The sequence below is a fragment of the Triturus cristatus genome, chromosome 7, assembly GCF_964204655.1.
Source record: "Triturus cristatus chromosome 7, aTriCri1.1, whole genome shotgun sequence".
NCBI classification, from domain to species: Eukaryota; Metazoa; Chordata; class Amphibia; order Caudata; family Salamandridae; genus Triturus; species Triturus cristatus.
In genome coordinates, this window is record NC_140590.1 from 1,044,192,364 (window position 1) to 1,044,216,774 (window position 24,411).

The 24,411-nt window shown below is 43.4% G+C and overlaps 1 protein-coding gene across 4 annotated transcripts in view; it reads left to right on the top strand.

Annotated features, from left to right (window-relative positions):
- The window catches only part of PPP2R2B (protein phosphatase 2 regulatory subunit Bbeta), a 554,389-nt gene extending 536,021 nt beyond the window's left edge, over positions 1-18,368 (top strand). For all 4 annotated transcript variants that reach the window (XM_085618101.1, XM_085618102.1, XM_085618103.1 and 1 more), the window contains 3 exons: positions 11,221-11,390; positions 14,683-14,774; positions 17,023-18,368. In XM_085618101.1, coding sequence (XP_085474227.1) covers positions 11,221-11,390; positions 14,683-14,774; positions 17,023-17,302 — 542 coding nt within the window. In that variant the 3' untranslated portion in view covers positions 17,303-18,368. The remainder of the gene's footprint in view (positions 1-11,220; positions 11,391-14,682; positions 14,775-17,022) is intronic.
- The last annotated feature ends 6,043 nt before the right edge of the window (positions 18,369-24,411 follow it).

Here is a 24,411-nt window from a genome sequence, read left to right on the forward strand (position 1 = left end):
TGTAAAACATCCAGAGCCCAATTTAAATCGGAGCGCTTCAGGGCCTCACAAAGGGCTTGAGGTGCTGTATAAAAAATAATCCAATTGGATATTCCAGAAAGAAACCCAGGCCTTGAGGAAAAGCACTGTATGAATACCAATGCAATACAGTAGACCTCTAGCTCCCAGGTGCGGTGTGATATTAAACCCTTGAGATAACCACAGGTCAATGCAAGCTGAAACTAGCCAGGCGTTCTCTTCACCGCCACAGCTCCCTCTGTTAGGCCCTGCCTTCCTGCTCTGCCCTCAATTTCTCCTCTGGGGACTTTGCCTAGACACCGTGCAGTTCACAATATGCCCATAGCAAGCAACCACTGCCTCTGCTTGCCACTCATGCTGGCAGCTGAAAAGAGTGGAGCATGACTGAGTGAGTGCATGCTGGTTAAGGTCAAAGACACTGGAATTATGCAGCAGTGAAAGACCACAATATGTGGCAGTTTTGACTAAATTATGTGGCAAAAGCCAAACTGTGCAGCAGAAAGGGGCACATTCTGTTGCACTAATATTTTGCACTCTTGCAGTTTTAATACATATTAATACTGTGTGGGCAAAACGTTCACCTCCTTAGTACAAGTTTAACACTAGAATACAGCGGTCAGAAACTGAAATTCAACCGATAAACTTTGTAAAAGGTCTTCCACCACGAGCCACAGTAACTGGTACATTTTTCAGTAACTTTTGAACCTTTTGCCATTTTCAACAAAAGCATAGTTTCTACTTCAAATTGTGCAGCGGGTTGTGTATTATGCGGCAAATGTAGCAAATCCAAATTAAACAGAACCACATAATACCACTGGTCCTCGCTAAGGTACACTCTTTGTAACTCAGGGTTGGGGGGCAGGGTCTTGTACTGTCTCTGCACGTGATTTCTTGTCACCCAGGGGACAATGGAGGACTCCGCTCTTGGCATACAGATTCACCCAAGCTGCATAGTTTGACTGCTGCTTCTATTTCTGAAGCACGAAGTGTGTTGTGGGAAATGCTTTGATAATAAATTGTGTGTCTCCACATCCAAGTTCTGGCTGACGAGTTGTATGTATAGAAAATGGAAACAGGCACGGGGAAGGGCAGATGACTTTTCCCAGCAGGCACCCGGGACTCCCTCCCGCATATTGGAAATCACGCCAGTCTCGAGCGATTATGCAGAACGTGTGGAAAGCGCTAATACGGTCACGCCTTTAGATAGAGCGCATCACAGCGTCCCCTTCCATTACTCTCGCTTAATACCGGCAAAGCGAAGACGTTGTCAACACTCCACACATCAAAAAAATTATAATTGGTTTTCGTTTAGGAAAATCTTTCCCTAGCTTTTTAATAAACAGTGTTTTGTGAAAAGCTATGTCTTCCATAGGAACATACGTAACCTAGCAACCGACTTTTACATGATTAGCAAGCGAAGAAACCTGGGATAAGTGTTGTGATATATTTTGCTGAAGCCCTTCAGTTTCATGGTTTTCAAGATTTTTATCAAAATCATGTCCTCGCATTTACAGTTTGCCACTTTGAAGTATATAAAACAAGATTTTAAATGCAATAATCTCGCATTTTCGAAAGTTTAAGCCATTGGCATTGTAAATGACAATGCCTTTTATCTATGTGTTTCCAAAACCAACACCTAAATAAAAGTCGTTGTCATTTATATTAGCAATAGCTCAAACTATCACAAATGCAAGACCGCTTTAATGGTGGCCGCGCCCCTTTGTTTATACGCTGCTCGCCCTCTTCAGCTCACAGCGAGCTGCGTCTAAAGAAGGGCGCGGCCGCCATTAAAGTGAAAGCACAGAAATGGGCACTTTTACAGGAAAGAAAAAAAACATTTGTGAAGTTCACTCCCAAAATTTGGGGAGCGGTAAAAGCGCCCCATGCCGTGCCTTCACTTTAATGGCGGCTGCGCCCCTTTCTTTAGACGTGGCTCGCTGGAAGCTGAATACGGCGAGCAGCGTTTAAAGAAAGGGGCACGGCCACCATTAAAGTGAAAGCACGGTATGGGGTGCTTTCACAAAAATAACAAAAACAAAGGTTTCATTGTGCAGCCGCTATAGTTAAAGCGGACCACGCTGGCAAGTAAAATAAATAACCGGCTATAGTTAAAGCGGACCTACAGCCATTACAACTAAAAATATAAAAGCGAGCGGCGTGCTGCGTTGTAGGAAAGCACGTCATGGGTGGAATAGGGGAAAATCATTAAAGAAAAGAGTGCTCACAGATATAGATAAAGCAGACCGTGTAACAACACAAGTAAAAAGTCCAGTCCTCATGGGGGGGTTACAAATGCAGACAAGGCGGTACTAAGGAGGGACTACTAAGCCTATTCATGAATTCAAAGCAGAGATTTAGAAAGGACAGTAACCGGAGCCAATAGAAAAGATGGGCGGAAAATGAGCAGAGCATCAAGTTGATACATGAATACAGCTTGCCTCGCAGAGCAGCGCATGTGCTGCCCAGGCTCGACCTAAAAACATCATACTGTGCCTGCTATGCTTCCAAACAGCGTGTTCTGGTGTATGTATGTGTGTTTTTGGGGGGCATTCTGCAAGTTTTGTTAAGAATGTACCTTTGTGTTTTTTCAAAGCAGAACTACATTTGTGCAGTTTTTCAGACCAGTTTTACAGTTCTCCATATATTTTTCACAAGGGTACCTGTCCGTGATATCAAGGAAAAAGTGCTCGGCTGCATAATTTTTTTAAAAAAATTGGACCACCTCTCTGCACAGTGTTTCAAAGTCGGGAGTACCTTTGGATGTGTTTTTAATGCTGGAGTACCCCAGTAGGTTTTTCAGGGCTGGTGCTCCTTTCCATGCTTTTTCGAGGCAAGAGTGTTTCTGCACAGTTTGTTATACTTTTCTACATGCTTTTTTTCTGAGCGTGGAGTACCGCTTAGTTCATTTTTTCAAGATGGGCTTTCGCAATCCTCTCCGTGCAGCTCCTCGCTCCGCATTTTATTTCAAAGTGGGACTACCTGTCTGCAGATATTGGAGTTACATCCATGTGGAAGGCAAACTCGTGGATGTCGAAGAAAGATACCAAAGGAGGAAATTAAGCATTTAGTTGTTGTTAAAAAAAAATTGTTAGGTTCACAGATCCATTAACTATTTGTGATGTCCCTATCGTTTTATGGGATGCTGGCCTGAGCCTTTAGTAACAAAGTCCACAATGTAGTTTGGCTTTATTACAGTGATTGAAATTGAATATTGCATCACCGAAATGTGATATCTAAAGCATAAAACCAGAAAGAGAGCATTTTTTGGTCCTTGAGACTTTCTTGGCACTAATGCAGTCTGGTTTACATCATCTGTGGGAAAGGAAAGAACTAGGTATTGCATTATCACACGGACCTCTCCAGGAGGATGTCAACATCGCCTTAAAAAGGAATATTTCAGCCAAAAGGCTTGCAAACCAATCAAAAGCATTGGTTTTCTATTTCCTTTTCCGGTTTAGTGGCCAGAAAGAGCATCTCCAAGGTCTGCTTCAAGCTTTCAGTAGCAATCTCCAAATACACGCCTAGTCTAGAGCAAAAAACTTTTTGACACTAGATTGAAAGGCAGAGTTTTAAATGTAACCTAAAAACATAGAGAAATCACGTTACTATGGAAATTGCTCATAAATATCTCATAATTGTGGTACCTTTGTGCCACAGCAAATGCATATCACTTGCATATCTGATTTACCCACCCCAAAAGAATCTGAACAATAAAATGTTCCAGCATTCACAAGCAAGTCCTAGATGCTGAATTTCAAGACTGTAGTGGGGCTGAAGGACCTGCTATTCCAGCAAGGGCTTTCTGGCTTATTATTTCTTCTATAGCCAACAACTATAGGCTAGTTGCTAGTAGCCCCCCAAAAAGTTATTTGGGGATAAATCCTACCCGGTATGCGATCCTTCCTAGCGCCCTACGTAGGCCACACTCTGTTTCATTCAACAGAGTAACCATAGATGCAGGGAGTGAGTCAGGGAGTGGCTGAGTGAGTGTGATAGCATGAAAGATTGTGAGCGTGCAAGTAAAATGGAACACTTTACAGAGTGTACAGTTTATAGGTGCTGCTGCAAGACGCAAAGTGACATCATTGGCTGCAAAACGCAAAGTGACATCATTGGCAGAAGCTTTGATTGAGCAGCTAAGCGGCAGACAATGCAACATGTGAATTTGAGTTTGAATGTGGCCTCAGCATTTCAGTGACTATTACTGCATGGCTCAGTGCATTTCACTTTGTCTCCCTATGCCTAAAATTGTAGGTAAATGTACCGGTGTAATTTAAAGATGGTCATACCAACTGGATAAACACGATCCTGTATCGTCTCCAACAACCTCCATAACATCCTCCCCAAAAAATCAATTCTCTACTTAATACGAAGCCTGGAGGACACAGCGCCTGCAAACCGTGTTTCACTAAATCCCCATGTGTTTCTGCTCAGATGTGCTGACAAGGGCCCAGGGCAATGTCTTTACTATATATTTGGAAAGAAACCAATCTGCCTGGCAAGCTAATACCCTCACTCACAGGCTGCTATACTGGCACAAAGCTGAGCACCCGCGCCCTTCCTTTGCGAATCCCAATTATCCCCAACCCACTATGCGGTCTTTTGTTTAGCCTGGATCCTGGCAAACGTAGATTTTTATTCTCAAGGCAGAAACTTCACTTGTTTTGCAACGCAGCATGTGGAGAGGACAGGTGGGAACCTCCTGGCTTACAGGCGAGAGGAGATTCCGGCCACTGTTCAATAAAAATTATTATTAAGGCACCTATGCCGTCAGTCAGCTGGATGCACTGATCTTGGAAGGTCAGCCCCTTGTCATATTGGAAGCGCCAGAAGTCCTGGTCCTCCTTGCGCCATTCAACACCCTGGAACAAAAGCGGTTCCTCCGGAGACTCCAGAATGTTGTTTGCATCTGATGTAGCCTACATGTAACACCATAAAAACCTTTCATCCCCATGGACCATGCTTTTCATTGTCTTTTAGACACCGTCACGTAGCCTCTTCGGGACATGTTTCCTGATGAACACCAGAATAGTGATTCTTGCACTGTGTAAATTACATCAGGTTCTGCCATGGTTAACTCTACCAACCAAACATCCAGCTCCAGGAGTCTCAGCAAAGCAAATGCAGAAGTGCAGAGAAAGCGGTCATCCTCCTCCCCCCCCCCCCCCCCCCAGTAAGGAGATATTCCTAGCTGTCTCACTGCATACGAAAGGGGGTCATAGACCCCCCAAATGTCTCCAACAAAAGGATTTGAATCCACCTTGTCTGCATCTTATTGGTAAGCAAAAAGAATAGCTATTTCAGCAGTGCATGCACATAGTAACTTTGAGTCCTTATGTTAGCATGGGACCCTGGTCCACTGACCACGTCCAGCTGCACTACAGAAAGTGCAACACTTGGCATCACAGAAGGATGTACTGCACTGAAGATGCAACGCATCAACCGTTCTGGATGCTGGACCAGAGCTAATTCAATCCTCTGTGGGATTAGCTGAAGAATCAAGTCTTGTGGAATGCACATTATCTACAAAGCCATCCACGGACCGGGCCTTTCTGCCTCCAAGATGAAAGCAACATCTATAAGTCATTCAAAATATTGTGACCTTTTGGAACAAACATCTGGCTGCATCCTGCATCGAAATGGGCAGATGTAGAGCCATCCTGCGTAAACGTTAGCACTGCAATGGACCTACTGTGAAAGCATCCTGTTTCCCATTAAAAGATTTGCCTTGTAATTTCCTGCTGTAATAGAATGTAAGATCTGTCGCAAACAGATGAATATAGTCAGGCAATGGCAGTCTATCAAATTCTGCCAAACACGATGCGGCTCAATTGGAGAAGATTTTTCCAACAAACACAAAATGCTTACTACTTCCAGGGTAGACCACATTCTAATGAAGTGCTGTGTAAAACAAGAATCTGCCGTTCTTTACCAGCAGACCAGTTAACCAGATTTTGAAATCCAAAAATAAGGACATTCCACAAACATTGAAGCAGAATTTTGTATCCACCGAGCGGCATAAATGACTTAACTGACTGTCTGTGCTTACCAACACAGACAGTGTGGCACCACAAGGAATTAAGTAGAACTTTTAAACACATTGTCTTCTGTGTTAGCTAAACTGAGTTCTGCTATGGGGTGATAACTAATTCTGCACTATAACACACAAAGTCTTGCGCCTTTCACTCTGTGTTCAGTTGATCCTCTGAAAAACAGGATATTTCCTAAACTAAGGGAGTTTGTCAGTACAAACCGGACTCGTCCCTGCAAATCCGGGTCACTTGGTCACCCTATCAATGGAGAATGATTTTTAGATAGTACTAATGCTGCAATATGTTGTTGTGGGACAAGCGGCTTACCAGCTCTTTCAGTACTGTGCCTTTCATAACAGGGATTGGCTTCCCAGTGCATGTAATAAACCCTGACAGGACAAATTTGAAATTACATTTTGCTGGCGGTCTCCCCAGGGGGAGTCAGGCAGGCACACCTAATACCTAGGAAATTTGGAGCAGACGAAATTGTCTGTGTACCATGATTACCTTTTTCCCCCCGCCTGTGAATTCTGGACAGCATTTTCTCAATCCAACCATCAACCATTTTCAACCTGCGAAGACGTCCTGTGGTCCCAAAGGAGGCCATGAGGAGCGGCAACCTTTGCCCAACATGCTCCTCCTTGTCAACTCCAACCGAGTGATTGGCCGTTATTAGGTGATGATGGAGGTATCATCCTACAGTCCGTTGCCATGGTGTCTTGAGAGCTAGGCACTGCATCTTTCTGCCAAGCTAAGCATTCTACACGCTTGTCTATCATCATGAGCCACATCACAGACTTTATTTCACTACTGCAAACACTGCCTGCATATCTGAATAAACAGCGGAATTAAGTTGTCGGACGCAACGTTGCTCGTTCTCACGTAGCGTGTCAGAGTCTTCTTTAGAGGAAGAGGAATTCTACCACAAATTCTCTCCTATGTAGCGCTCTCTGATTCTGCCAACAACCTATTCCTCTTTCTGTTACTGCATGCGTTATAAATGTATTTCCACCTCGATCTCAATAATATGCTCATCCAGACCTTAGCATTCTTGAATCTGCTGAGCTTACAACAAATATTTTTTTCACAGATTCTATCCATGTATCTAGGCAGCATGTACAGGACACGGCCATTATGAGAGAAAGGTAACAACCTTTTGAGTTGGCAGTGAGCAACATCTCTTAGAGAAGAAATGACCGGGGTGTATATACTTAGCTAATGAACCTAAGAGTGGGCAAGCTCTTTCTTTTTTCATTTTTTTTGTCCCTTCTTTGTTTGAACAGACTTTTTCAAATGATCAATCAAGCCACCTCAACCACTTGTATATAATATTTCTCTGGTACTGCACTGGGAATTCTTATATGATATTGCTATGTCAATTTCCTGCCAGGCACAAGTCTTAATGAATTTGCTCGTCCATGGATTTTTCTAGGTTTGTTCGACAATGGATTTTCTATGAGTTGGTATCACTGCTTATGGCTTAGTTACAATCCTATCAATTTACACCAGTTTCTTATGGGAATTCTTGTCAGAACCATATTAAAAGATCCTCCTAAGTATCCTAATGTACACTTTTCCTCCTGTTCACTTAGGGAGTTGCTGTTCTTCTGGTTGTGCTTAGGACTCCACTAGGGACCATAATGCAAGCAAAAAAAAACTGCATTGGTTCCCAGGACCCCAGTCTCTGTGCCATCAGCATCTTATGGGTTGTTTATGGTGCATTGGGAAAAAGCCATGTTGTGTAATTGGTTGTGTCTGTGTGAATCGTGAACTGTGGTTTGGCGTTATTACTGCGAAGGGGAAAAAACAGTGGTTATTAATTTCTAAACCCTGAAGTGTTTCATGCGTGTTGTTAGCTGTCTTGTTAAATATACTGGAAAAGTTGAAGACATGAATTGCCTCCTGAAGCGGGCGACTTATTGAGTGCAAACCTCTAAATGTCGAGCCAACAGGCCGATGCATATTTTGACAGTACTCACAGCCCAGCTGGGAGTGATTATTGCATTTATTTCCTTTTTTATTTTTTTACAAGCTGCCGGTCACCACAATTCCCGCTGACTATTCGAAAGGTTGAGCCTGTTTTCGCCGCAAGAAACATCCTCCCGGTTTTGTGGGGTTGTCAGTCACAGGGGTACTCCAGGCCTTCTTTGTTACCGTGATACTGAACTCCGGTGAGGTTGGATGCACTGCCCAAAGACATGAACGTCGTTAATTCAAACAAACAATCCCTCTGAGCACGGTGCCCGCAAATTCCTGACGTGGCTGCGTTCATTAGTCGCGCGCCCATCCTCGAGGTGCAGGGAAAAGCCATCTTTCTACCTGCGTGCAGCCTTGATGGGTTCTTTTCGCTACCCAGCCACTAACCAGATGACTATCTCTGAAATCAAAAGAACTTGAAGGAGTGTTTTTTTTTTTTTTTTAAATGGAGAAATTGTAAATTCTCGAAAGGTTAATCTGGCTGTATGCAGCTCGCAAAGCGACATCGACGTGTTGTCGGTGGGCTGTATTTCTCAGATGAAGCCATTCTTAATTCAAGGGAAAACGTAACACCTCCGCCTAAAGGTATTCCTTCACCTGGTTTCAATATTGTGATTATAGGACCTTTCCCCGTCATTTTGAGCTGTAATTACTGACAAATTGGACGGTTGGGACTACAGTGTTCCTATCGAAGAGGTTTGCGTGCTAGAGAAGCGTTAAACAGCTAGAGTGAAACCAAGGTTCATGCAAACTTGAAGGTTATGTCAGTCAGGAAGGTGGCTTGGAGTAGACGTGGCGAAAAGGTTTATTATGTCAGTGCGTCTGCTGCCTAGTCAATTAGAGAAGTCCCCGGCCTCGTTCTGAGCTTGTAGGCGAAGGCAACCCCCGCTCGGGGAGCGCCGAGGAATACCAGCCAGATGGAACATGAAGGAACCCGACTCGCTGCCTCCCTGTCACCATGGTGACACGGCGCAGCAATTAGAGTCGGCGCAGCCGTCATTTCTTCCTGTGTGGGTGGTGGAATTAAGAGTGCGAGGCCCATACTGTGTGAAAAGCGAAGTTTTGTAGAGCAGCGAACCCATCAGCTGCTTCCATGGTTTCGGTAACTGCTGTTGTTTCTCCACACCTCTTGTACCCCAGCATGTCTCCTGCGCTTTCAGTGGCTATGGAAACGCAACTGGTTATACATAGGTATGTGCTTGTGTATAAGTATGTGTGCAAAACGCAACTTCAACACAATCTACTGACCTATAGACATGGAATCGTGTGTATATGTGTGTGTATGTATATATATATATGTGTGTATACACACACATCGTCATGCGATCAAGATCCCCTTAGGGATCGAAACGCGTCATGCTGATGGAGTTGTGTATACGAGCAGAATAAAATTTTGAAGTTGCACGCATTGGTGGTCCGTACTCCGTTCTTGAGCGCAGAGGGAAAGCAACTGCGAAAAGGAGTTTAATATATATATATATATATATCTCACTGGCGGTTGCCAATAGATAGTTATAGTTAGGACCTAGTTTCCATAGGAAAAGCATTTAACTTTTGCATAGTTTGACAAATCTTCATGACATTTCCCCCAGAAAGTGTCAAAGCAGGTTCTGAGTGTCATGAAGGTTTGGGGGTGATCCGTGCAGTGGGGACCGATAAATAGGGGCACGAAAAAAGGATACATTTGTAATGGTTAATTCCCATAGGAACTCGTAGTCGAACCTACAGCCGAACCGCTGGACGGAATTACACCAAATTTGGCAGAAAGGTAGAAGTTGTTACGCAGATTTGTCATTTGGTGTAAATCTGTCAAGAAGTTTTTGCGAAATTTAAGCCGAAAATTATAGATATATCTCTAGCAGTGAAGATTTCGCAGTGGTTTCGCAATGAATCGCGAATGCGCACAGCAACGGGAATGCTCTGATTGGCTGTACGCAACCTGAACAGAAAGTTGCGCCTGCCATTTTATCGTCCGGGAACGGTTCCCGGGACTGAAAATTTGTGTGAAAGCTAACATAAGTGGTCAGGGTGGAGATACTGTGTTATGTGTCTAAATTGTTTTTTTATTCGTGCACAATATTTACGACAATGCCACGACCGCCATAGCAGCCCACCATGTACCATCTTTGGTATGTTGCAACTATCGTGAGATCATCATGAATAGAAATATAAAAATAAATATATATATTTGTACACACTCATCTGTCACTGTCACATACTTATGTATCTACTCACAACTCAGACACTCATAAACCCACTCAATACCAACTCACACACTTATACATCCAGTCACACACCCACTCAGATACTCATGCACACACTCACATACCCATCCAGGTACTTATGCACCCACTTGCAGACTCACTCGGAGAGTGACACACCCATTTACCGACCCACTCAGAGACTCATGTACCTACTTAGAGACTCAATCATAGACTTATGCGTACAGTTTTATATCCACTTAGAGACTCTTACACCCACTCACAGACCCACCTGGGCATTCATGCACCCACTCAAAGACCTACTCGGAGAGTCACGCACCCACTTACAGACCCACTCACACCCATTCACTCACCCACTCACAGACTTATGCTCTCACTCACAGACCCATTGACACACTCATACACACACTCACAGATCCACTCGGACATTCATACATCCACTCATGGACCCACTGAGACACTCGCACACTCATAGAGTCACCCACATAGCCACTCATAGACCCACTCGGAGTCTTATGCACCCAGTCAGTTATACACTCATGTACCCACTCACATTCGCACTCAGAGAACATGTACGCACTGACAGAACCACTCAGACACTCATGCTGCCAGTCATAGACCTACTGAGAGACTCATGCACTCACTCACAGATCCACTCAGATACTCATGCACCCACTCACTCAGACACCCACTTAGACACTTATGTATCCACTCACAGATCCAGTCGGACTGTCATATAAATACTTGCAAAGCCACAAAGGCACTCGGGCACCTATTCACAGATGTAATGAGGCAGTCACATATTACATTACAGAAGTATTGATAGACTGAAGCACCGTCTCAGAGTGTTTTCACTTCAAATTAGACTGAATATATTTTTTTCTTTACCATTCATAATATTGGAATTGTTTTATAGCACTATTCCTAAAATCATCAACGCTTACATATGTCAAAACCTTATTTCTCTCCAGTTTTTGAAGAACCAGAAGACCCAAGCAATAGATCCTTTTTCTCCGAGATCATCTCCTCCATTTCGGACGTAAAATTCAGCCACAGCGGGCGATATATAATGACCAGAGATTATCTCACGGTCAAAGTGTGGGACGTAAACATGGAGAACAGACCTATTGAGACATACCAGGTAAAGGTGGCCTTCTACACACACTGCAATTGTTGTACTGCACAGCACATGAGCGCATGTTGTGAATTCCTGTCTATGCACTACTCATAAAACATGAGGTTCATTTAAACCAGTATGGGTAACACAAACATGAAGAAGAATCCAGGAGGGAGAAGGTAGGAAAAAGAAAGAAGGGAAGAGGATATTTATTGATATGACTGATGCATGGGATATGAGAGGGATGGAAAGGTTCTTAGTAAGCAGGGGTGACAGAGAAATAGTGATCCGGAATACAATGAGAAAAAAGATCTGAAGTGTCACCATTATCCGTGAAAAAGATAGAGACTCCTTTAAATTAGGAGCGATGTCAAATATGGCCATGAACCAATCTAGGGAAGCAGGACAGCAGAGAACGAGTACACCTGCTGGACTAATGTTTTGTGACTGGATGTCCAAGATCAGGGATTAATCGGTTTTACAAATATAGGACCCTTGCAAGATTTGCCCCTGCAGGATAAGAAGAGAGTGATCAAGGATTTTCCTATGTGCTTTGGCTAAACTTCCACTGCAGCTGTGACCAGAAGGTATCACAGATATCAAGATGTCCTTGCATTATCTTTCTCATCACATCTAGCATGGCCCAAAAAAAGACTTTCTCATATAGAGGTTTTGGGGATGTAAGGCTGGACATTTTGAGAAATGTATTCAGCTAAAAGAAGTACCACAAATAGTTTGAAAACAATAATGAAAGAAAACATTTAGAAAAATAGTTCAAATATTCTCTATTGATGCGTGCAACCATTGTCACTGAAGTCCATGTAATCCATTGTAATTGTAAGGTAAAAATTCTGAAAATTAAGAAAAATGTGTTGTAGGTAATTTGTAGTGGAACTAGGGCAAAAGTCTTGTTGACTTACGGGGTTAGGCCAGGACATAGGAACAGAGGGTATTTCTTCGTGAGTCGAGTTATAGTTGCACTGAGGCGCACAGTTTTCAAAAAAATTCTGCTCTCTCGTCTCCTGCAACTGTTGTCTGAAGACGGTATCTATCCAATGTTCTACAATAGGGTTCTCTTCAGGAGCTTATGCTGGGGTTGGCTTGTGGACTTGGAAAAACTATGATGGATGGAAAACACTTATGAGGGATGTTTTTTTATTTTTGGGATTGAACTAGTGAATACAGCGGAAGGTCTTTCTCAAAAGACTTTGATGGAAAGACTTTTCTGCTTAAGACATTAAGTAACCTTTGGAAACCTCTCATAGAAATCCAGCAATTGTGTGCTACTGTAGGTCTCACTCCTACTGTTGAAGGCTTTGCTGTCTCAGTGAAGACAGGTTACCTATAGGATGGACCTTTCTTGGCTGTCCTGGCTCCACCCACACACCTCGATTTGACAACCACCATAATGTCAGACTTCTCTTTCACTCTTGTACAAGCTGTTAAGCTTCCTGGTCTTTGGAGTTTGCTATCTTCCTTTATAAAATTAGTCCCTATAAGTATTGGCAGAACAGCTTACATTTTTAAATGGGAAAACACGTGTCCCATTTTTGCAATGATCAAGGCTTTAGAAGGTTTTAGAACAGTAAACATATACCATATCCTGAGGGATTTGATTTGGAGTGTTAAGGCCACACACCACACTTACTCCTATTTTCAACATGGCTGAGGTCTTGACTTCCTGGTAAGATTCAATTTTTCTGGCTTTATTGCATCAAATGCAGAACCACAGTGGCATTGTGGCACATTCACAGCTTAAGATGGGTGTTGTTGACAATTATAGTTATTTATTAGCCTTTTCTGTCTGCAGCTTTGAAGACAAAAGCTCTTAGAAAAAGCAAAGTAAAGGCAAACCATAACAGAGGTCATGGATGTGAAGCTAATCATAGTAAAGAAGGCCCAGAAAGTAAAACACTCAAAGGGTAAGAAACAGAGGGCTGGAAGGACATATGAAAAGAAAGAAGAAAATGTGACAAGAAGAAAGGTTCAAAGGGATAAAATGATGGTTTCAAGGGTGAAAAGATGGAAGGATAAAACACAATTTACATAGGTGGGTGAAAGAAAGAATGTCTGGAAGGATGAAAGGCTGGATGAAAAAGTGGATGTTTAGAAATAACACTGGTTTGCAGAGCACCTGCTGCGGAATTATTAGTGTGTCCAGCAGTTTTCAGGCAAAAACAAATATGTCAAGATAGCTCTGCTGATTAATGTTCCTGCTGGACAGAGATCAGAGTTCTGTCTATTGGCAGTTTCCACTCATAATAAAGTAGCACAGAGGGCTAGTATGACTGCTGCAAAGACCACTCAAATAACCGAATTGTATTTTATGTGCCTCGCTCAGGAGGTTACTGCTTTTGTCACAGAGATCCTTTTGTTACTTGCAGTTCATAAGTTACACCCTAATACAGCACAGTGGGGCATAAACTGTAAACAAAGAGTTGCATGCAAACTGCATGGTATAGGTTAGAATGTTATGTTTTCCCCCAGTCTTTCATTATCCAAATTTTGCTAAAAGGGATTAACTTGGCTAGAAATACATTCATATTAGTAAAGCCAACTACTGTGGTAAATTTAAAATCTTGAGTTTATGCTTCTCCAGACCAAACAGTCTTAAAATATACTGCCTACTGGTATCGAAGACATGTGAGTTGTACACCTTTATCCTCATTGCCTTGTGTAACATTTCCTGTAGACTGATTTACACTCGTATGATTCATAGGCTCTGCAAAACGTGTGTGTGATGTAAAGTGGTCTGACACTCTACACTGGTATGAGTAGCGCTATAAAACATATTAAATGTATGTGAGAGAGGTGCTACGGAAAGATGTGGGGCACTGGTGGAGTGTGGTAGCGAGGTAATTAGTGGACAAGGAGGTTTCGGGGGTCACCAACAAAGATTGTCACACTGGGTGCCACTAGGGCAAAGCCAGCCATGCCCACCCCACAACGTGTATAATTATTTCTTGGAACTAGGGTTGAAATAATCAACATTTTAGATAAAATTGTGAATTAATCTATTTAATTGCAAGGGATTTGCTGATGCCACAGACTGGGACTCTTACAATACAGTGCTCTTTCTGCTCAACATCATAGCCGCTGACTACATCTTGCTTAGAAGTATATGTGAATAGTGAGAAAGCACTCTCTGGTACACTGCTCTCCTTTAGCATTTTATAAAATGGCCCCCTCAATGTAAACCTGAAGAAGTAGGACTTTTTCATTGTGCTTAGTAGACCTAAAATGTTAATTAAAGATGTGAAAACTGTGGAATGCTGTTGCTGGAGTTTTTACCCTGTCTTTGTGACTCTTTTCTTAGGTACATGATTACCTCCGAAGCAAGCTGTGTTCGCTCTACGAGAATGACTGCATTTTCGATAAATTTGAATGTGTCTGGAATGGATCCGACAGGTAAGGAAGGCCCTTTCTTGTCTAGAGAAGACCAGCGAAGGCCGATTTTAGAATGTGGTGAAACATACAGTTTATGACGCACCTGACCTGAGTCTTTCCCACGCTAACATTCCTATTATATTTAGCTCTCTTACGAAACAGTAGTTTGTGGAAATGTCTGCTAAATGCTGCTATTTAGTCTTTATAAGTGTTTTAAAGATGTAGAAACGAGAGGCGCCCTAATATGGCTTGCGCTCAGCCACGTACACGTCGCCCCTAATCCTTGGTTGTCTGTCGAATTCCCCCTAACCCCCCCCCCCCCCAAACCCAGCACCACCGCATTAATCTGCACGGGCTGCTCCTGGTAACTGGAGCAAGAACTCTCAGGGAGTAGTACAAGATGGAGGATAGGCCATCAGGCACGCGAGAGCTGAAGAGCTCTCACTGGAAGTGTAAGGTTACATCAGTCTCTTTGAAACAAAGTGACTTGGTAGCCATGGAATTTTCTGTATATTTCTGTGTTCAGCTTACTTTCCTTTTAACGAAATTGCTGCCTAATTTGCAGATTTCACCAATATTTTACCCAGTGGTTTTTATTTGCCATCAGCATATATACTCCTGGACTAAAAAAATGATTTGGGAAACTTTCTAAACTAGCATTTGCAGTGCAATAGGTCTCGCATTACTGAAAGTTTGCGCTATTGGCGTTGCATTATTATTTGCATCGTCAATAGCTCAAACTTTCAGTAATGCAAGACCTATTGCATTGCAAATGCTTTTTTTTTCAAATAAGAAACTGTGGCACCTTGTTGAAAAAAAATCGAATGGCTGTTTAAATGGTGCAAACATTTTATAAAAAAATAGCAAGCAAGCGGGAGAGGTGCTGCGACAGGAGACGGGGAGTGTCTGGAGAACGTAGATATAAAGAGAATAAAAGCAGTGAACTGTGTAGGAGAGCGAAAGAGGATGTCGGGAAGAAAAGAGAACGTTTAATAAAGCTGGAGACTGCGGAGCCATATGCTAAGAACCCTCACCCGAATTTGCTGTTCCTGCCTCCTGTGAACACCTCTCTTTTCACACATACGGGCTGGGTCAAACAATCACAAACAAGTAAAGTGAATCCTGTTAGTGTTAGCTTTGATTTTCTACAGAAGGTGGGGCGCGACACTAGAGCATGGCATCCAGAAAGAAGTTTACTGTCTGTACAACGCAGGTCACTGCCTCCTTAGCACTGCGGAGGCCAGAACCCAGGCACAGCGAGCCACAAAGATGGCAAGTGAAAGTCCAGGGCAGGGAGGGCCACGGGGGCGGCACCGATGTGGTAGGGGCAGGCATAGAGCGAGGAGGGTAAACCCCCCGCCCACAAAAAGCTGGAGCAGCAGCAGACACTGAAACAATTAAAATCTATAGTTTTTTTCTAAATATAAAAGCGAGCACCGTGCTCAAACTAAGCGTGGCACCCGTGTTACAAATATGAAAGTGGGTGCTGTGCATGTAAAAGTTAAGTTCATGATGCCTGTGAAGTGACTTGCATTTTTTACAATGTGAATACGGCTAACCATGCATAAAAAAGAGGCATGTTGACGCCATTGTTCAAGTGAAAGTGTGGCATGGAACACTTTAAAAAAATATAGAGTTAATATTTGGTAACCAGAATACGGCGAACCGCGCATAAAGAAAGGGGAGTACCCGCCATTGTTAAAGTGAAAGCGTAAATTAAACAACAACAAAAAAAACAGCAAGGTCAAGCAGTGTTGTGGGAAGGGTGGGGGCCTAGCAAATGAAGCTGCCAGAAGCGAAGTAAACAGAACAGCATCCTAGGAGAGGTGGTCAAGCAGTGTTGTGGGAGGGGTGGCGGCATGGCTAATGAAGCTGCCAGAACGAAAGTAAACAGAACAATTAAGGAGCAGAGGCACGCCAACGAAAAGAAGAGTGCGGTCAAAGGTCTCTAAGTAACCCTGAAAAGTAAGATACATGTGACAGGGGCTGTCCTCATTGGAGGTAACAATAGAAGAAAGGGAGGCGCTGAACAGGAAGAAGGTGGGGCTACTAACAAAATAAACCAATGAAATAAAAAGAATTCCAAAAGACACTGCAAGGAGCCAATAAAATGTATGGGTGGAACATAGGCACAGCATCATACCCATATCCTGAGTACAGCATGTCTGGAAAAGACAGCGTAAGCGCTGCCTAGGTGAGCCCTAAAAACAGAAGAGCAACCTTTCCCAGCTTTTCACCACCATTGCATTTTTTTTGTTGTATTTTGCAGTGTTATTATGACCGGGTCCTACAACAACTTCTTCCGAATGTTTGATCGCAACACCAAGCGCGACGTCACCCTGGAAGCGTCGCGGGAGAACAGCAAGCCACGAGCCATCCTCAAACCCCGCAAGGTGTGCATGGGCGGGAAGCGGAGAAAAGACGAAATTAGTGTGGACAGCCTGGACTTTAGTAAAAAAATCTTGCACACAGCCTGGCACCCTTCAGAGAACATTATAGCAGTGGCGGCCACAAACAACCTGTATATATTTCAAGACAAGGTCAACTAGGATGCTTGCCTATCCAAGCCCTTCATTTTAAGGATCTCTCGCCCCAGTTTTTCCCCATATTTTTTTGTGTGATTTTCTTCTTATGCAAAAAATAACAAAAATAGCTGTTTACGATGATTGTATCTTGGCAGCCAGGAAAACAAGTTCAAACATACCCCCTCCCAAGAAATGTGCACTTGCTGTGGAGTCCAGAAGGGGAGTCTAACCCTTCCACCCTGCACTACTAACCTAGGGCGTCTGAATCTTGAATACCTGCAGTGCTCATTCGTTGCTGAGGTCTTTTTGGCATCAGTCATGGAAAGTACAGAGCACGGGCCCAAGCCAAAGACCTCAAAATCCATTTTTTATAATAAATAAGACTTGATCAAAAAGAAAACATACCCCTGTTTCCCCCCTGTGTAATAATTGCTCTATTTGACAGCAGTTCTATTTCCAGGTCCATGTTGTATTTATTTTTACTTGTGTATGTTTGCATAGTTATTTATTTATCTTGGCCCGTCTGTTCGTGAGACAGCGGCAGTTACCTGAACACAGAAACTTCGTCACAGCTGGTGGCTTCCAAACCACCCTATGCCCTTAAATGGGATTTCTATTCTCATGAAACAGATGTGGAGCCCTGCAAAGAATCCTTCAAGGATGAGGAACAATGAACACTGCGGTGCCTTGACAGCACTTGAGAACACCTCTCCATGCGTCCCTCGATCAACAAACCAAAATCAACTCTTTCCATCAGCATCTTCTACGCAATTCATCTTTTATTGAATGTTTCCGTTTTGCCCCACCCCCCCACTGCATGTCCTATTTAACTATTAATTTATTGATTTGTTTTTTAAAAGAAAGTCATTTATTTATACAATGATATGATCTTACAAGAAGCATTCAATGCAATTTTCAAATGTCTCCTTTGAAGAGGTTATTAATGGACTACTATGTCACAACAAATGGACACTTCTGTTTGCATGACGAGGCTGGCTCCCTTTTATATCGCGACCTGGATGATGATCATTCGGGTACTTTAATGGACAGAAAAATAGCTGATAATAAAAGAAAACAACTGCTTTATTCAGCTTGGGTGAGGTGAGTTTGATGGCTTTCTAGAACCCGTGAATGGAAATCTGCATTGTACTTTGGGGCTTGGGAACAGATGCCGGCATTGCTGCAGTTTGCAAACTGTTTGCCATTGCATGCCCTGGCTCAAAGGCAAGAACATAAACATCAACACTACATCAGAGAATATATGAAACATATCTATGGTGAAAGCCACACACTGTAGCAAATACATTTGTAAAGACTGTTGAAGCCAGAGTTAGACAAGTCTAAACTGTGACTGCTGTTATGCCCCCCCCCTTTAGTTTTAAATTGTTTTATATGAATTATATCGAGCATGAAATACCCTATGCCGTATATACATAGGATATTGCAAGTTAGGTTGTTTTTTGTTTCTATATGAAAGCGTTTCATAGATGACAGAACTCGGAAAGCACTTTATTTCATACCCAGTATGGCGTTATGTTCCCCACTTCTCCCTCCAGTACACACCCGGGACTTCCCACCATCATCCTAAGCAGAAGATGCATGTGTTCCCTCCCTTTATAATGTGTCGCAGTCTCTAATTAATTCAAAATGGACCTAGTGTCCTTCCACAATTCAAAACATGGATTGGATTCTAGCCTCAAATGAAAAACATAAGATGTCATTCCAATGCAGAACATACCTGATGTCCAGACATAAATCCAGAATTTATATGCCCGATCCTCTAATCCAAAACAATCCTGGAGGCTTACACGCTAATTTATAATACTTTGCATCAGGCTCCATGTAGTGCCTTTCAATACGAAACATGCAGGCAACCTACACCTTTGACAATAACTCCTGTGGTCACGCTACTATCACCAGTGTTCTGTTTTCCAATCCAAAATAATACCTGGGGAAAATGTACTAACACTCACACAGCGAAAAACATGTGCAAAGTATTGCTTTGTGATTTACTTTACAGCACAAATCTTAATTTGCATTGGAAAGTAACATTAAAGTAACCATAAAGTATCGCAAAGTAGCCCTTTGCGCTACTTTGCGTCAACGGGACATTCAATGGGTGGTACATGGCCATTCCCATGTAACTACCCATGGATTTTGACTCAAGGATCTAGCTACTAAAAAGATAGACAGGACTTTTTGCCAGAAAATAATGCCTCAAGGCATGTGTAAAGTTTGGGGAAAAGTTTGTTTTTCTTTTCTCACAACTTTTCAAACTTTACATTTATACAGCACTGTACAGCATACATACAAAGTGAGAAAATGTTGAACCATATCTAAGCATAGTATTTTGTACTGGAATGGTATCCTTCCATTATTAAGCCTATGCTTGACATTGAGCACACACCCTTGCACTATGGTCCAACGGTGTGCATTAGCGTTAGGGGAGAAAGCTACAGTGCCATACCTGAATACATATGTTCTGTTCTCTCTCTTTAAAGAAATGCAGCACAGCAACTTTGGCCGCTGTACTGCATTGTGTGAAAACATAGTAAATCTACCCCCTCTAGTTCTATCTACAGTATATGACATTAATACTGTTCTGCCCATCAATTAAAACCATATTGGTATCTGAACCAATAGCACAAAAAAGGTGCTTGCTGAAATTATTATTTTGTGTACATCCCATGGTAGCTGTAAGCTCCATGGCAGAATCCTAACCGATTCCTCTCTCCAAACGTCCTTCATCTGCCCCAAACTTTGATTTACAGATTTGTTGCCTATGTTCTGCCACTACACTTTGCAAGTTATAGATGGGGCACACCATGTCTTTTTAATAAAGGTTAACAAAAACAGCAAAACACATAAGGACACTTATGGACTCACATTCAAGCTGGGCACCACAACTTTCCAGACCAGGACGCAATATGTTCTATCTACACACACCTTCAACCACTGCCACACACGTAACCAGACCATTCTGTCTAGGCTTAGAGATGACTTACCCTCAACTATCTAAAGGATGAACTTCACATGAGCACCTTCTCCAAGCCATCGTGTGTCAGAGGATGAAGGGTGGTCCAAACTCTTCCGACTGAGGCTTACTGTGAGTTGACCTCCTTCGACAGGGGCGGAGATAACGCTCACTTTCTCCCGAAGCACCTTGGAACACTTTGCTCTTCCTATGACTACCCCTCTTTGCCTTATGCTGTCACTGCATATTCCCAAGTAATGATCAAGCGTGTGCTTCTTATCCCAAAGGGAGCACTGCCCAAGATGCTCCCTATCTCTCTTACTCATACAAGGAAGCATGCACCCAGGTGAAGGATGCTCATTTGTATCCCTTCCACAGAGGAGAAGCAGCCACGGATCTTGTTCCGGGTATGCAAATTCACAAGGAGCAATTCATTAAGAGGGATACGCTATGTTGTTTAAGGATGGGTTGGAATGCCTGACCGGAGGAGTACCAGGCATTCCTGCACACGTGACCAACTTTAAAAATTTCCTCCTGAAATCATACAAATAGCTCCACACTGTGCTCTGAGAGATGCAGTTTTATCCCCCAGTGCACTGCAAGATGACTCTAATAATCATCTTATCTCAACAGTCTGTCCAGTGGCGTGACAAAAGCCCCAGCAGTGAGGCGGTGGCCCTGAGCTCCGGGGGTGTGGGGAGCGGGGGGGGGGGGGGGGTGCTCTGGTACTGGCAGGTCCCTGGCCTGAGAGATCCGGGCTGGGTCTCGGAGTGTAGGGGCCCCCCCGCATGTACTTTGCAGGGAGGACGCCTCTAGTTTCGAATTGCCCCTGAATCGTCATACCTCTAAGTAGAAATACAGATGTAGGCCTCCTCCTTTGCAAATAACAACTCTTTGATTCATCGCCTCCTCTATCTTGGGTATGCAGGGAATTCGAACATCAGGCCATCTCCACAACACAACCCCGGTAAGAATCACAGCACACTCGGGCTAAGAACTGAACCCTTTCATCGCTTGATCATGACAAGCTTCATCAAAAGGTCTGAGAGAAACTGAGTTTGGTAACAGAGCATGCAAATTCCGCTCGCCCACTAGCCAAGGCATGGAAGAGTCCAATGAATTTAGTGTCATTATTTCACAGCTAAATTAATGAGGTGTCATTTTGGATTGGCTATTTGAGCTAGGCAAAACAAAAACATAAAATCACCCCATTTTAAGAGCATTCCTTTGATTTCCGTACCAGTAACCAGAACCCGCTCTGGCTGGTAGTGTGGCTCACAGCTGCCTGGTGGGGATGGCAGTTGATAATAATTGAAAGTGGTGGGTGTAATAAGTGTCCCAAACTGCAGGGTGTGAGCAGGCCTCCAGTGTCTCCTGGGGCATTGGAATGTTACTCGCCCTGAGAAAAGTTTGCAAAAAAAATTGTGTCAAATAGTACATTTTAGAGCACTCAATCCCCATAAATTTGATAAATCTGTAAGTTTTGAACATAGGCAAAAAAAGTCCAGTACTTTCATCATTTGCCAGCTAAGTCGGACCCTCCGTATCAACCTGTTGTACGATTACTTTGAGAACATTTTGGCAAATTACTACTTCTTTCAGCAAAATAATTCCAAAAGCAATGGGCGATTCAGGCAGTTCAGAAAATGCAGTTTTCTCGGGCCTATGGTTTACTTTTTAGATAAATCACACAATGTTATGGTGATCCTTTTAAAGGCTGAACCGTGTTTACAAGATCGTACAGCAGTAATCAATCCCACACAGGTTATGGAGATCTAACAGGTTCATGCAGTAATCTTACAAATGAGGGTTTCATATAGCACTACTGATTGTCATTCAAGCATCCGCTTTAAATATAGATTTAAGAGTGCCACAATTATGTCCCCAACCTTCACATTGTCAATTTAAATAGTGCACACATTTTGCTTTCAAATACATACATTTTATCTTGGAAAAAATAAACTGGGTTCAATTAAACAAAAGTTTATGATTTTTATACAAAAACGCATTTTGCACTGAAGTACCACTTCTTCATTATTACTAAATGGGTGTTACTGCCCAAATATCAGTTAATCATTTCCATCAAGAATTAATAAATGGATAGGTGCTTCCTTTCAATGTCCATATGTTATTTCTATTTGTAAGGCAAATACATCGTCTGGTACGTCATCCTGGTTTCTGTGAAGAGGGGAGTTTGGCTACTGGTCTATCTTGGTGCCTATTTGAAGAGCCAAATTTTTAGTTTCTTCCAGAATTCAAGGATGGAGCTCTGATGTGATAGAGGTGCTCGTTTCAGGGTTTGGAGACAAGGTAGGAGACGTTTCAGGCTTTAGGGACAAGGTAGGAGACTGCATGACCTCCAGTTGTGGCCTGGCGGCTGCGTGGGAGGAGGCTGGCCGAGCTGTGGACGAGGATTCAGTTGAGGTATGTTGGGCCTTGTTGTATAGTGATTTGTAGGTGTGTGTGTGTGTGTGGGTGTGTCCTTGTGTGGGTTGAAAAGTGTGCACTGGTGGTTTGGGAGCTAGTGGAGATGTTTGGTTATGCAAGTTTGAGTGTCAGTCTTGCAGCTGGGTTCTGTATAACTTGGAGCCTTTTGAGGCGTTGAGCAGTGATGCCAATGTAGAGTGTGTTGCCACAGTCGAGGGGGTGTTTCACATTGACGTAGTTTGCCAGCTGGGATGTTGATGAGTTTCTCCAGGACTTTGGCTCGATAGGGGAGGAGTAGGATGGGCCATAGTTAGGCAAGGCAGAGGGTCCACTGAAAGGTTCTTGAGCAGCGGTAGGATGATTTCATGTTTCTAGGAGTCCAGGAAAGTAGAGCTGGGGAGGGAAAAGTTGATAATGGGTGTAAGGGCTGTGCCTTTGATGAAGACGTAGTGCAGACACAGATTCAATAGATCTCTTGAATGGATGGTATAGATGGCGTTGGAGGTTTCCATTATGGTAATGGCTGGCCTACAGGTCGGTATGGTTTCTAGGGTGTTTGTTATTGGAGTGCAGGACTTCATGGGTGCAGAGGTCCAGTTGGGGGGGGGGGCAAGGTTGTTGTAGATTGTGTTGGTTTTGTTCATGAAGTAGTAAGAGAGTTGTAGGAAGAGTTCCATGGATGGGGTAATGGTCGTGGAGCTGGCAACAGTGAAGATTCTTCTGGAGGTGTTCAGGGCTTGACTGGCCGTAGCGGGCACCGGGCATTTCCGGGTGGGCCGCCAGGATGGGGGACAGTTATGGGCCCCTGGGGGCCGTTTTTGTTACAGGGCCGTTTTTGCAGCATAGCTGCAATATTGGTCCCTGTAACAAAATTGGCCAAAACCGGCCCTGGCAAACAACTCGGCCGCACCCGAACCTCCGGGACGCCAGTCTAGCACTTTACCAGGGCCAGTTTTGGTTCCTAGTCTGGCCCTGGAGGTGTTGGAGCTGGTTTAGATCCTTTTGGTGAGGGCTAGGTGATTGGTGGTTTTGAGGTGCTGGTGGTAGATCTAGAGTGGTGATTTGGGTAAGTATCTGTCGGTATTGTCGTGGGAGTGGCACTACTGTCTTTCTAGCTGCTTGCAGTGATGCTTCATGATCCGGAGGTCCTCCGTGTACCAGCTTACATGCAGCTTGGATCTGGGTGATGGGTCATTCACAGTGGTGTCAGGGAATAAACAGAGGAGGAGATCCACCTATTGAAGTTTGTAATGTAGCATGCTAGCTCGTTGTGGTGGGAAGGAGGGGTTTTATCAGGACTAGAGATCCAGATGTACTTGAGGGCTTTGTTCCATTGGCATTGGGCAATCTGGCTGTAGGTGGTTCCCAGTTGGTTAGGAAGGTGCAGGCCAAAACAAATGAGGAAGTAGTCCATCCAGGTGAGCGGAGTAAGCGTGTCTACTATGTTTTTAGAAAATGGGGTTGAGGAAGTGTGCAGCCATGTGGGTGGTGTCCTTCTCACACTGGGTGAGTCCTAAGATGCTGAGGACTTAAAGAAGAATGGTGGAGTTGGGAACAAGTCTGATCTTTTAGGTTGAATATTTGACGTCACCCAGTAGAATGAAAGAGTTGTAATCTGAGGGCCAGAGGGATGATGAAATCAGCAAGAGTGGAGCTGAAATTGGATCTGGATCCAGGTAGGTGGTAGAGTAGTTCTCCTCCCAGATTTGTGGTGCTCAAGGTGGTGATTTTG